The following is a 14,939-nucleotide window of genomic DNA, read 5'->3' as shown; positions in this document are numbered from 1 at the left end:
GACTCAGCTGGCTCTCCGTATAGCTACATCACCCTGCTTCTGCTCTCTCTCTCTCTCTCTGTCTCTCTCACGCTCTCTATTTGTTAAGCCATTTTGATCGGTAACGATTCTATAAATGTCTTCTAAATCAGTGGTTCTCATAACTTTTCATGTCAGTGGACCCTCAAAATGACATGTAATATGGCAGCGGACACCCATCTCAAAATATGTTGTTCCAGGGACCCCCCAGAAGCGGAGATTTGAGTTACAAAAGTTTGCTTTGAAAAATATGTAAGATAGCAGATCTACAAGCTCGCAGCGCGGCACTCGTGCCGCACTGTGTGCTTGTATATCTGCTATTTTTCAATAGCTAAAACATAAAATAATTTCAGGTATTGATGGGTTAAATAGTAAAGACTACAGATCTAAATGGCCCTTGAATACTTAGATGTTCCGGGCGTTCAGATTATAACAGATCTCCCGTGCTAAACTCGGTACTACTTTTGCCTCGCTCCTTGTGTTTTATTGTCTCTCTCTCTCTCTCTCTCTCTCTCTCTCTCTCTCTCGGTCTCGTCCCAGTTGATGTAGCTATGAGTGTGGTTCAGGGCCAGGGATACTCAAATGGCTCTGCCTGAGGGCTGGGGCTTGCTTGGTGCTATTGTTGTCTGTTTGCAGCTAGCACTCTGTTATCACTCATCTTAGGAAAAGTATGGTATATTAAGTTCAAGTATTCATGTCTAAGGAAGCAGGGCAGGAAATGTGTTCTAAAGCAGTGGTTCTCAACCTGAACCAACCAAATTATTTTGTGGACGTTTTGAGGCCCCTGACTTCCATGTTTCTTTACTTTTTTAATGTACAGTAATAAATGGTACACTTTATTATATTCATTCGAAGAAAGATTTAAACTTTTAAATTCACGGAACCATTTCTTTTTTGAGTTCCCCTCCCAATTCATTGATGCAGTCCTAACAACAGTTGAAAGAGACTCAAGTTTGACCGCGGGACATTTATTGGCTCCTCTAATCAATAAATGAGTAACGATTGATGATTGTGGGCGTAAAAGAAGAGACTTTGCACTGATTACTGTAAGAGCATCGGAAGTTGTTTTTGAGAAATGCTGATGAGCGATAAGGCTCCCCGCTGGCCAGATAGGTGGATTGATTGATGCTGGATGCAAACTGGATCTCCTGGCTCCTCTTCTTTATCTCTCCATGTGTTAGTCTGCGGCGTCCAATCTAGGGATGGGACGATATGAACATTTCATATCACGATTATTGTGACAAAAGAAATCGCGATTTACGATATTATCGCGATAATCACAATCCATTATCCTGGGGCGGAACATTTGCCCAAAAATAGCAGATCTGCAAGCTCACAACACGTCGCAGACGTTGTAGATCGGCTATTTTTTGGCAAAGACATTTGATAGAGAGTGAAAAAAAGACTATCAAGTACGTATATTATAAGTACATTTTACCAATTATAGAAGGTTTAAGTGGTACCGGAAATGCAGCTCACGCAAATAAAAGGTGAATTGATCCCAGTGCATGACGGAGGACGATATCACGATAAATTAAATCTCCACGATACGATTATCGTGTTTTTTTATCATGATAAACCATAATATTGCGTATCGTCCCATCCCTAGTCAAATCCAGCATGTTCGTTTAACTCTTGAGAGTAAAGCAATGCTTAAATGAAATGAGCACACTCTCTCTTGTCACTTGTATGTATGTCACACGCACGCACACACGCACGCACGCACGCACGCACGCACGCACGCACGCACACACACACACACACACACACACACACACACACACACAGAACGGGGCCTGTCCCTGTGATTACCAGACCCTCGTGTCACAAAAGCCAGAGTGCAACTCTAAACTCCTCAATCTGTTTACACTCCCTCGCCAACCTATTCATCTCCTCGCCGCTCTCCCTCCCTCCCTCTCTCTCTCTCTCTCTCTCTCTCTCTCTCTCTCTCTCTCTCTCTCTTCAGCCATCTCTCGCTATCTCTTTACTAATCCCCGCGCGTTTCACCTCTGTCTGTCTCCCTCCACCCTCCCCACCCTTTATGTCTCCTCGCTATCCTTTCTCTCTCCTTCAGTCTAGGGATGGGACGATACGCGATATTATCGTTTATTGCGATAAAAAAACACTCACGATAATCGTATCGTGGAGATTGAATTTATTGTGATATCGTCCTCCGTCATGCACTGGGATCAATTCATCTTTTATTTGCCGAGCTGCATATCCGGCACCACTTAAATCCTCTTTTGGTAAAAGGTACTTAATAATAAAGGTACTTAATAATATACGTACTTGATACAATATTTTTTCACTCTATCAAATGTCTTTGCCAAGAAATAGCCGATCTACAAGCTCACAACGCGTCGCAAATCTGCTATTTTTTGGCACACGTTCCGCCCCAGGATAATGGATTTCCGATAATCACAATAATATCGTAAATCGCGATTTCTTTTGTCACAATAATCGTGATGTGAAATGTTCATATCGTCCCATCCCTCCTTCAGTCTCTCTCTCTCTCTCTCTCTCTCTCTCTCTGTCAGCGTGGCTCCTCCTCTGGTTCTGTGAGCGCGGTGTGGAATGTGGTGTTAAGTGTCGTCCTTCCTCGTAACGTTGATACTTCCTCCATGGGCCGGCCTGGCTGTGCGCTCACCTTACCTGCTCCGGCTCCATTCAGTCTCGCCTCCACACAATCAGCCCCAGAGGCACACAGGCAGAACCCTCCTCCTCCTCTTCCTCCCGCCTCCCCCTCCTGCTTCTCCTCCTGCTGCCTTTCCCTCTCCCTCTTCAACACTCCACCTCCCTCCCTCCAGTGGTGGAAAAAGTATTCACATATTTTTACTTAAGTAAAAGCATCAAGTTAAGATTAGAATAAGACAAGAAAACTTTATTGTCCATCAATTGTTTTCCTATTTTCTTCTTTAAAATCGCCACTGCAGTTGGCACAAATGATTTCTTGTAATGTAGAAATACTCCGTTACAAGTGAAAGTCCGCAATTCAAAATGTACTTGAGTAAAAGTGGGTAAGTGTTGGCATCAAAATGTACTTAAAGTAGCCAAAATAAAAGTACAAAATGTTTGAAAATCGCGATATAGAGCGGCTATTTTCAAATAGCCAGGGTATAACATAGGGCTGAATTGGTTTATTTATGTTTTATAATATTATAATTTATATCTCCAAAGTAATTACTAACTAAAGTTTTCAAATACTGGTAAATGTAATGGAGTAAAAGTACACTATTTGGATCCGAGATGTAATGGAGTAGAAGTAAAAGTATGGGAAATTGGAAATACGCAAGTACAAATACCTCAAAACTGTACTTAAGTACATTACTTAAGTAAGTGTACTTGGTTACTTTATACCACTCCCTCCCACTATCCACCCCCATCCTCCTCCCTCTGGCTCTGGGTAAACACACAGGCTTAACCCTTGCTGTTCTTGTCTCTCTGGGAGATTTATGCACGGGAAAACACAGGTCCATTTGGTTACGTTTTTGTACACTTGGAGCTACAAATGGATGAATTGGCACCGACGACTCTGCTGTGCACACATGCAATAGGCTGCAACAATATGTGACTGCACACTCACGAAGACACGTCACTTACTTGTTCAGTTTTCAATTCAAAGGCGCTTTATCGACATGAGAAAATATACGCTTACATTGCCAAAGCAAGTGGCAAAATAAAATAAAAACTGTTGAAAATGGCGAACATAATATAGTCTACAGTTGAGGGGGAACAGCATTGTGTAAAAAGAGCTATGTCGCATTGTGTCATTTTATATGGTATAAAGCTTTTGGAACAAATAGCAGAATTATTTTTCTTAATACTTTTTAAATAGTAGAAGGAAAATAACATTTTAAAATCTGTTTAAAGGTAGCGGCTCTGTTTCATACTATGTATGTACAGTACGTCTAGAGGTCAATCAGTGGTTTGTAGTCCTTAGGGTGCTTGTGTTTAATTCCCTAGCCTTCTATTATTTATTTTATTTTGTTCACCGAACGTAGTTTTGGTTTCTTACATTTTTGCGAGTGTATTCATGCAGATGCTCAGAGCAACTTACCTTATAAATACGTTGATTGGCACAATTACGTTCCTTCCGGATGGATTATGTTCTAGTGTACTTGATTGAGACTGTGCTGCCGTTCTCAGAAACATGCATGCATGTGCGTGCATGCTATTAATCATGTGTTCAAGCACGCAAGGAGCTTCCACGTATGGGATAGCGTAGCTCTGGTCCATTGCGTCACATCCAGTGATGCTCTGACAGACCCGTCGGCAAATGAATAGACCGCGATTTCTCAGCCTCTACTAGCGCTCAACTTGAGTCAAAATAAACAAAACTACTTCACTACTCACCAAACCAAAGGTAGTTTTGCGTTGTTGAAAGTCTATTCTCCGTGGTGGGAAACCTCTCAGCCCCCCACCCACTCAGTAAAATTCATTATTTTTGTCATGAAATAAAACGCACCCACCTCGAGCCACCCAGCGGCCACCGCAGACACAACGGTTCACAACCCGGAAATAAGTGGCGGTCGAGTTGGATGCGTTTTATTTCATGACAAAAATTATGTATTTTACAGAGTGGTTGGGGTGCTGAGGGGTTCACCACGACTTTCAACAACGCAAAACTACCTTTGGTTTGGTGACTATCGAAGTAGTTTTGTTTATTTTGACTCAAGTTGAGCGCTGGTAGGGGCTGAGAAATCGTGGTCTATTCATTTGCCGACGGGTCTGTCAGAGCGTCAGTGGAGCTGACACTCTGTACCAGAGCTAGGGATAGCGGTGGTGGTAGTGGCCACACTTTGGGCTGGCTTTTGGTTTGTTGAGTTGTACGTTTTGTGTTATATTGCTTTTGACAAGGCATTTTGTAGCACTGCCACTAAAGACGCACCGTGCAGCACTTGCGTCAGTATTTTCATCATGCCAGTGACAGTCACGTTCTCCCACCCAGGACACCCCCCCCCCCCATATCACCCGTCCCATGCACACTCACACATTCACACCCGGGCTAAGCCGACCTCTCTCTCGCGCGCGGCCCACTCACTCACGCATTCAGACGCTTAAGCCTTGCTTTCCTCGCGCACGCACACGCTTCTCTCAATCACTCAGCCGTCCACCGCGCACGCTCGCAGGAAAAACCTCAAAGACTGTAATGGCCGTCTCTCATTTCATTTAATCTGCCTAGAGGAAAGGCCTGGAGGCGGCCCCAGCAGCCCTGATTAATAATAGGCTTTGGAAACACAGTCTCTCTTCTGCCACACACTTCTGCTGCTTGGCTCCAAAACGCACTGCCCCCCCCCCCCCCGCGCCACCACCGCTGCACTCCAGTTTTATCATCATCTGTAATGAAAACCCCACCATTTAGAATGTGTTTTACAAATTATCCAGAAAAGAATGCGAAAGTATTGCGGGCTTGGAGGGATTTCTTTTTGAGCAAGTCTCAATTTGTGTCCAGTTTGAATTGCAGGTATTCTTTTTTCTCCCTCTACGTTGCCTACCCCCCTGCCAATTCACACACGCACGCACGCACGCACGTACGCACACGCACACGCACACACACTCATAAAGTTGCGTATTGATTGAACGTGACATATCTAACCAGCTTAGGGCGAGGAGGTAGACGAAGGATTCATATGCACATGTTCTTCCATCTAGGGTCCCATTCCTGAGACAGTGAATAACACGGTCCCTCCAGTCCGCATGCTAATACCTCCTATAGCTTGACAGCTCTACCAGACACATGTATTGGATGAATCTGGGGAGACATAAGTTGCATGACTTTGCACACACACTCCTTGGCTGGCAAACCACAACCTCCGCCCCTGATTTCTCACATGCCCCTCTTCTAGCGCCACCCTGAGGTTGCTTGCAACCTGGCGGTTGCTTATCTCCCGATAGGGTAGTCTTACTGGTGTTATAATGTTTATCCTATGTAATAAACCTTCGCCTGTCACAATTACATAATCGTCGAAACGCAATTATTTGACATAATCGCCCATTATTTTGTCATAATCGTCATAATCGTTTCCATGTTGAAAAAGGTTAATATATTTTCAAACATTTTCAAAAATAGTTGAATCTATCAGATCTACAAGCTCACAACGCAACACGTTGTGGATCGTAGATCGGCCTATTCCACTTTAAATGTTCTTAGTAGAAAGTTGGCAAATATTCATAAATTTCTGTGTATGTTTAGGTTTTGTGTCATATGTTTCATGTGCAACTTCAAAGCCTACAAGCCAAACAGAAATGGCAGCGACAGAAACACAATTAAATCGTTAATCGCAATTATTTGAGTGACACTTAAGCCCTAACCTTGACTCTGTGTGTGTGTTTGTGTGTTTGTGTGTGTGTGTGTGTGTGTGTGTGTGTGTGTGTGTGTGTGTGTGTGTGTGTGTGTGTGTGTGTGTGTGTGTGTGTGTGTGTGTGTGTGTGTGTGTGCGTGCATGGTTGGTCAGGTGGTGTTGGAGTGTGTCCTGCAGAAGGACCTGGTCTACAACAAGGTGAATCCCATCTTCCATCACTGGAGGATTAACGACAAGAAGTTTGGTCTGACCTTCCACAGCCCCGCTGACGCCCGGGCCTTCGATAGGGGCATTCGCCGGGCCATCGAGGACATCAGCCAAGGTGGGTCTATGTGTGTGTGTGTGTGTGTGCTGTGTGTGTGTGTGTGTGTGTGTGTGTGTGTGTGTGTGTGTGTGTGTGTGTGTGCGTGTGCGTGTGTGTGTGTGTGTGGCATAGGGATGGGAAGATAAGCGATATTATCGTTCAAATGTTCCACCCCAGCATAATGGATTTTGATTATCGCGATAATATAGTAAATCGCAATTTCTTTTGTCACAATCATCGTGATATGAAATGTTCATATCGTGCCATCCCTAGCGTGGCACCATCATGGGGGTTACGGTGCCTGCATGCGTGCGTCTGGATGTTTGGGCGAGGTGTGGGAGATTGTCAGGCCTCACCGGAACACACCTTAACTCAAGGCATCAAACAACCACCATTGACTATTGTTTTGGTTATCTGAAAATCAGTACAACCCGCAGATTACTGTCTGCTCATTTTCCTTTAAAAAAAAAATATATATATCATACTCTGAGCCACCAGTAGTCTCACAACAGCAGGGGTGGAAAAAGTACTCACATATTTTACTTAAGTAAAAGTGTCAATACTGCAATATAGAAATACTCTGTTACAAGTAAAAATCAAAATGTACTTAAAGTACCAAAAGTAAAAGTACAACATTTTTCGGCTCTATTTTCAAATAGCCTAGGTATAAAATAGGGCTAAAGTGGATTATTGTATGTTTTATAATATAATCATTCATATATGCAAAGTAACTAGTAACTCAAGTTTTCAAATAATCGTAGTGGAGTAAAAGTGCAATATTTGCCTCTGAGATGTAGTGGAGTAGAAGTAAAAGTACTATACTTAAGTACAGTACTCAAGTAAATGCACTTAGTTACTTCACACCACTGCACAACAGGCGTGATTGGTAGAATGCCCCTGCAGAAGGTCTGCAGTGTGCATGCATTGGCAGCCATCCTATCCACGCGTCACCATAAAAAGTCTGTGTTCACGGATGTGGTATGCATTGTACCGTGTGCGCACAGTGTTGTAAAGTAACCAAGTACATTTACTTAAGGACTGCACTTTTTGAGGTATTTGTACTTTACTTGAGCTTTTCCAATGTCCAATACTTTTTACTTCTACTCCCTACATCTCGGATCCAAATATTGTACACTGCAATTATTTGAAAAATGTAGTTGCTAGTTACTTTTCAGACATAGATTATAATATTTTAAAACATACATTAACCATTTACCGCCAATGTTTTATATCTAGGCTGTTTGAAAATAGCTGATCTACAAGCTCACGACGTGTTGTGAGCTTGCTATTTTCAGATCTGCTATTTTCAAACATTTTGTACTTTTTACTTTTGGTACTTAAAGTACATTTTGATGCCAACACTTTCATACTTTTACTCAAGTACGTTTTGGATTCCAGACTTTTACTTTTAACAGAGTACTTCTACATTGCAGTATTGATACTTTTACTCAAGTAAAGAACGTGAGTACTTTTCCCACCACTGCACGCGTGTGCGTGCGTTCTCGCGTGCATGCGTGGCAGCCCGTGCCCCTGTCTGTATGTTATTGCCGTGTAATGGCTGACCTAGCATCTGTTGTAGGGGGAGATGCATAGCGTTGATTAGCGTTGATGACTTCCCCCCGCTACCTGCTCACTCAACCAAGCACGACCCCTCCTCCCTCCCTCCCTCCCGGGTTATCTTATCAGCGCCAGCTGCCCAGATAAACACTCCACTTCCTGTATAGAGACTGGCAAAGGCGAAGCCGTGCCCGGACAGCGGGCGATAGTGGAGAGAGAGGGAGGGATGGGGGGAGGGAGGGGAGACACGTGGACCAGCCTGGAGATCGGGAACAGGAACAGGGGCAGAGGTTCACATGAGGGAAAAAGGCTGGAGGAATTTCACTGCAAATGTCTTAAGCCTCTATCAGAGTCCTGGGTGAAGAGCTATTCACCGCAAATTTTATGTGTAAAGCTATCCACCTAAAGTGAGAAAATAAGTGGAGGCCATCATAGTCAGTCACGGTGAAGTCCTATCACTGTGACTGATCAGTGAAGGGGTGATGGGTCGATCTGTCTGAAAGTAAAAACAGAGACATGTGTCGGGGTTCGTGGTGGATAGCTCTTCACCGCGAGTAATGACACAATGTTGTAGTTTTATGACTTAAAAAGACTACACCGCGGTGGATAGCTTATCACCGCGGTGCCTACTATGATAGGGGCTTTAGACTCTAAGACAGGGGTCTTCAACAGTGGGTTCCGGGACCCCTAGGGGGTCCTCAGAGTTACTACAGGGGGTCCTCCAAATCTTTGTGTGATAGGAGCTTTTTTTCTATATTAACCACTTACCTAACCCTAACCCTATAGCGTCCATATTCGGAGGACGAAAATAGCCGTGAGCTTGTAGATCGGCTATTTTCGTGTAGGTTTCTAGGAGAAAATGAGTAGACTAGGTACAGAGTGATAGGTCAAGTTTATTGTTACTGTTCAAGTGGTTAAATATCTGGAAACACAAATTTTCATGAACCCAAAATACACTGATGATTGTGCTGTCACACGAGGAAACTATATGGAATCTATGAAAAGGTTGTGGGGGTCCCTGCTTCATCTCTCTCTCTCTCAACTAAGGGGTCCTTGGCCTAAAAACGCTGAAGACCCCTGCTCTCTCTAAGACATTTGCGGTGAAATTCCTCCAGCCTCTAAGCCTCTATTTTGATTGTCTTAAGTACCAGCTCTTATGCCTTAACTTAAAGGCCTATCCATACTGTCTCCGACCACCAAACCTATCGTCTGACTCTGAGAGTTCTGACTTTCCGACGTGCAGCTTTCCCAACTCTAATTCGGGGTAATGCTTTTCAGAAGATGGGATTGATGTCATTTTGTAGTTGAACCGGACCTTTCCGATGAACGGTTCGGTGGTCGGAGACAGTATGGACAGGCCTATAAATTAAGGCATAAGAGCTGGTACTTAAAACAAATAGAGCCCTAGAGTACGAGCGTACATCTGTACACTCAGTGTAACAAACGGACAGTGGTGGGGAAAAGTACTTTCTGCAATGTAGAAATGCTCTGTTACAAGTAAAAGTCCGGAATTCAAAATGTACTTTTAAGCACAAAAAGTAGAAAGTATAACCTGACTTTCGCCAGATAGTTGCAGCAGTGCGTAACGCTCTGCCTTACATCTGGGATCTCTCGGCCAGACTCTATGTAAGGGGCGGGCCATTTTTTGAATTTCTGTAGCAGGTGATTGGATGTGGCCGTTTCTATCACAGTCTGGGAGTGCCAACTCCAACCACTCATATTGGCCTGTCTGCATGACGTTGCAGACAGGCAACGTCATGCACTCAGGCAACGTCACTCTATTGGCTCAGAGCCGCTCAGAGCCCGCCCATAGCTGCCGCTGATTGGTCCGGCCCGGGACTTTACGAGTGTTATCAACGCTGGCGGACCGAGCCCAGATGGTAAAGCAATGCAACGCAATGCTGCCACCATCTGGCGAAAGTCAGGTAATAGAAAGTACTCATTGTGCAGAATGTCCTTTTTCGCAAGTTCAAAAATGTATACAAATCTTTTGAAAATAGCAGATTTGCAAGCTCACAATGAGCAATTTTTAATGTATGTTTAGTAATAGAAATCGAAATCGAAAAAGTTTTCAAATAATTGTAGTCGAGTAAAAGTACAACGTTTGCCTCGGAGATGTTATGGAGTAGAAGTAAAAGTACTGAAAATTGGAAATTCTAAGTAAAAAAATACTGCAATAAAACTGCAAATGGATAGATTATCATTGAGCATTTTACTGAGTCTGAATACAAAGGCAGCCTTAGAGGAGAGACATCTGTATTTGTCTATGGTTGACAAATAAAGATGTTTTTACTGTAGTTGGCGTGCGGGTTCTACGTTTTTAATAATGCTAGCGCTTTTAGCCCCGCAGCCACTGTTGAGGTGTGTACAGTTAGGTCCGCCTTGAAGCCTTAATAGAGGAAACATTTGGTCGAGGCCTAACTCAAGGTAGCATTTAGGCTAATTTAGGAAAAACAAGACAAAGGGTGGGGTTTGGATCTCGGAGTTGAGTTAGCAGCTTTGGTTCCTGATAAGCATTATTTCTCAGCACTGTGCCAAGGGGTTGCAAAGTCATCCAATTAGCAAGAGCACCGCCAGCTCAGCAATCTGCCACCGAGTCCTGTGTTGCGCAAGAGGCTGGCTGGCAGACCTATGGGGGCAGCACTCTCTTTTACTCTCTCAACCCAGCACCCCTTAGTGGGGAGTGGGGTGGGGTACAGGGGTGTCGCACCAAAGGCTGGGCCCTGGGCACAAGGATTCACTGCGGGCCTCTCGTGAATGTTCTTCATAATGGGAGGGGGGGTTTAACCCATTTAGACTGGGAACACATTATTACGCATTATGTTGTGCTTTAACTATTGAAAAATAGCACATTATACAAGCTCGTAGATCTGCTATTTATTTATTTTTAATCGTGAAAAAGTCTTTGAATATTTCAAATCCTTCTAAGGTTTTTTGAAAAATGTTTCTATGTCAGTGGTGCTCAAACTTTTTCATGTGAGGGACCCCCAAAATGATATGTATTTTGCCACGGACCCCCATCTCAAAATAGTTAGTTCCAGGGACCCCCGGAAGCAAAATTTGAGTTGTAAATGTTCGCTTAAAAATTCAAAGATTTGCACACATTTTCAAAAATAGTAGATCTACAAGCTCCCAGCGCTGTGAGCTTGAATATCTGCTATTTTTCAATAGCTAAAGTATAAAATAATTAAGGCCCCTCACCTTGGGCCCTAGTAACTCAGCCCCCCCCCCCCCCCTTGTGACGCCCCTGTATGGGGGCAGTACTCTCTTGTACTCTCTCAGTCCAGGACCCCTTAGTGGGGAGCGGGGGTTTAACAAACCTTATTGTGCAGGTTTATTGATGCTTGCCTCTGTAACTCCTTGTCCACAACACTTTATCCAAAGATCCAACCACAGGCCCACAGAGACACATGTTAAGTATTTCAGTCATGCAGAGTGGATAATCGTGGGCATAAGAGTGGGCCATCTTTGAAGATGCTGAATAGATCACCAATGATAAAAAAAAAGTTGAATCCTAAGGGTGGATTTAATGAGACAAAAAAACAACAAAAAAACATGCCCTAACAGAGGCCAATTTACATAACCAGTAAGTTGGCGGGAGAGCAAGTTGGCTCAGGCTATGAGAATATTAAGCTATTGTAGCGGAGTAAGCCTCTATACCAGTGGTTCTCAACCTTTTCAGGCCGCGACCCCCAAAATAATCATATTTTAACTGGGGACCCCCCCACCCTACAAGCACTAAGAGTTGAGTCATTACCTTTTATTTAACATTGTTCGATTGTGAAAATAGCAGATCTACATACACGCTAATATTTGACAATTTGACCAATATTTAATTTGTCATTAAATTGTCACTTTAGAAATGTGCAGATGCCCTCTATACACTTAAACATTATGCTGGTTTGTTTACTGTTGAGTGAGAAAACAATGTTTCACATTAAGCTAATCATCTGGGGACCCCCCAAAATGGTGAACCACTGCTGGGTTCCAGGTGGTCCCCCAGGTAAATGATTGACAGTTAGGAACCAATTGGACACTTTACAGGATTGCAACTTGTTCTGAAAGTGTAGAAATGGAATGAAATGGGTCCCATATAAGGGTCCTTTTCGTTCCGTTTCGGTTAAATGAACACATAGGACATTACAGTGTCGATTGGATAACAATCGTATCAAATGGGGGTCCTTAGCCTAATGCACAGCAAACTGGTGGTCCTTGAATTTAAAAAGGTTGATAATCACTGCTCAATTTATACTGATGTCAACATTACTGCATAACCTGCCTGATTAACCCATTAAAACCGGGAAAGCATCCAAGTCATTTTAGATATTGTCGTTGTTGGGTGGAAGCCTTGTATGTCCAAATACTGTTAGTTTTGTATTTATTATTTTAAAAATGATTTAGACTAGTCAAAACAGCCGATCTACAAGCACACAACGTCTCGCGGTGCGAGGCGTTGTGTGCTTGTAGATCGGCTGTTTTCACTACTTTTGTGCGACGGCCTTGTGTGATGACGCGGCGCTTTACATCACGAAAAAACATGCACATTTGAAACTTGGGGATACGAGGTTTCGCCAGACAGTGACAATATTTTGCTTTGGCTATTCAAAAAGAGCAGATATACAAGCAAGCCTGCACATCTGTTAGTTTTTATCATTTATTAAAATATCTTATAAGTGTGAGAACTACTGATTCAGAAGGCATTTGTACTAGAACAAGGGTCTTCAACAGGGGGTCCGGGACCCCTAGGGGGTCCTCAGAGTTACTACAGGGGGTCCTCCAAATCTTTGTGTGATAGAAACCTTTTTCCCAAAAAAATAGCAGATCTACAAGCTCACAACGCCTCACAGCGCGAGGCGTTGTGAGCTTGTAGATCGGCTTGTAGATCGGCTATCTAAGATCAGATTGAAAGGTCAAGCTTATTAAGTATCGACGGTTTACACGGTTAAATATCTGAAAATCGACATGAATCCAAAATACACTGATGATTGTGCTGTCAAACGATGAAACTATATGTGAATCTATATGAAAAGGTTGTGGGGGTCCCTGCTTCATCTCTCTCTCAACTAAGGGGTCCTTGGCTTGAACACGTTGAAGATCCCTGCACTAGAATGGGCCTCTGGTCTTCTAGCAGTAAGAGCACTGCTGAATTGATGATTAAACTAAACTAATACCATGGATCATTTGAACGTTCTATCAGCAGCCTTGTGAATTTCAACTGCGGCCAGTAGGCTGTGCAGAGTTTTGTCCTCTCTCTCTCTCTCTCTCTCTCTCTCTCTCTCTCTCTCTCTCTCTCTCTGTCTCTCTCTCTCTCTCTCTCCTGCTCTTTTCTCTCTCTTCTGGCTTCCTCTGTATTCTGCCAGTGTTGTGTAATACCTCTTCACCGTGCAGGGCAGGTTCCTCTGTATTCCTGTTGCATCGCTCTGCTGCCCGACTGCTGTGTGTTTGTGTGCGTGCGTGCGTGCCGTGCGCGCGTGTGCGTGCGTGTGTATGTGTGTGCATGCACATGCAAGTGAGTGTATCAGCCTTGCAGTCCTCTGTTGCCATGACGACGCCAGGCACATGGCTCAGGCAGCTCTGTGGTCCAGCACTGATAGAGTCGTGCAGCAGGAAGCCTCTGTCTCACACACACACGCACGCACGCACGCACGCACGCACGCACACACACACACACACACACACACACACACACACACACACATGCACACACATGCACGTAAACCCACCTACCTCTCTCTCCACGTGATTGGAAGACGGACATACTGATGGACAGACCGCGTTTAAAGGGTGATTTGTGCTTAGTTGGGAGCCAGCGTCGCACACTGAAAATAGCCGCGAGCTGACAACGCAGCGCAGCGCAATGGGTCGTGAGCTTGTAGATCCGTTGTTTTTGTCGCACAACGGCGCAAGCATGTATGAATGAATCGGGCATAATTGGAGCCCTGTTGAATTATCCTTGTGATGTACACTGCATCGCCCTATGACAGAGACATGCATTGATGTTGCCTTGCTACACACAGACAGACAGACAGACAGACAGACAGATAGATGCCTGGCCGGTTCGACCACTTGAACCCCGGCATTCATCCATGTTCTGGGGTAACATTAGCCAAAAATAGCAGATCCACAAGCTCAACGAGTTCGTGGACGGGCTATTTCTGTCGACGAGACTTGGTGTAGATGGAAAACAGCCGTCCCAAGTACAGAGCCAGCTCAGACAAGTCTGGAGGGTTTAAGTGGTTAAATAAGGCCTCAGTGATTCTAATTAAGTGAACTTGAGACTTTAAAAGAAGCTCTTGATGCCCCAGGTACACACAGTTTCCCCTTCATCCTCGGTGGAAATGACTTAATCCTTGTTTTCCACGCCGTTGCCAATATCTTCCTTTTCTCCTCTTCCGGTCAGTTGCTTCTGCGGCGTGTTTTCAAACACGGCGCGTCCGCTGCTCCTTGCAGGTCAAGGTGCTACCACGCGCACACAGCGGTGGCGGTAGTTTTTTTTTGCAGATGACAGGGCGCTCTTTGCTTTCACAAAGAAAACTTCAATATTTAATGGCGAAGGCTTGCGCTTTGAGTGAAAACACATAGTACCGCTTGTATTCAATAATAAAAATGTGTTTCTTTTTCGTTCTTTTTCAATTGTTTTTAGATAATTAGTTGCAGACCTCAGTTCATGGTGACGGATGATGAAAAAGAAAGACGGTAACACGGTTAGCCAAATCAAGTGTCATATTAGCTCTGGCTCCAGTGTCTGTAGATGAGGT

At 44.0% G+C, this 14,939-nt stretch overlaps 1 protein-coding gene across 1 annotated transcript in view; it reads left to right on the top strand.

Annotated features, from left to right (window-relative positions):
- Positions 1-14,939, top strand: part of spred1 (sprouty related EVH1 domain containing 1) — a 77,174-nt gene that overhangs the window by 36,864 nt on the left and 25,371 nt on the right. The window contains exon 3 of the mRNA XM_080750065.1: positions 6,474-6,642. Within this exon, the coding sequence (XP_080606191.1) occupies positions 6,474-6,642 (169 nt within the window). The remainder of the gene's footprint in view (positions 1-6,473; positions 6,643-14,939) is intronic.

This window comes from Nannobrachium achirus, assembly GCF_963921795.1.
Source record: "Nannobrachium achirus genome assembly, chromosome: 20".
In the NCBI taxonomy this organism is placed as follows: Eukaryota; Metazoa; Chordata; class Actinopteri; order Myctophiformes; family Myctophidae; genus Nannobrachium; species Nannobrachium achirus.
This window is presented reverse-complemented; position numbering and strand designations above follow the sequence as displayed.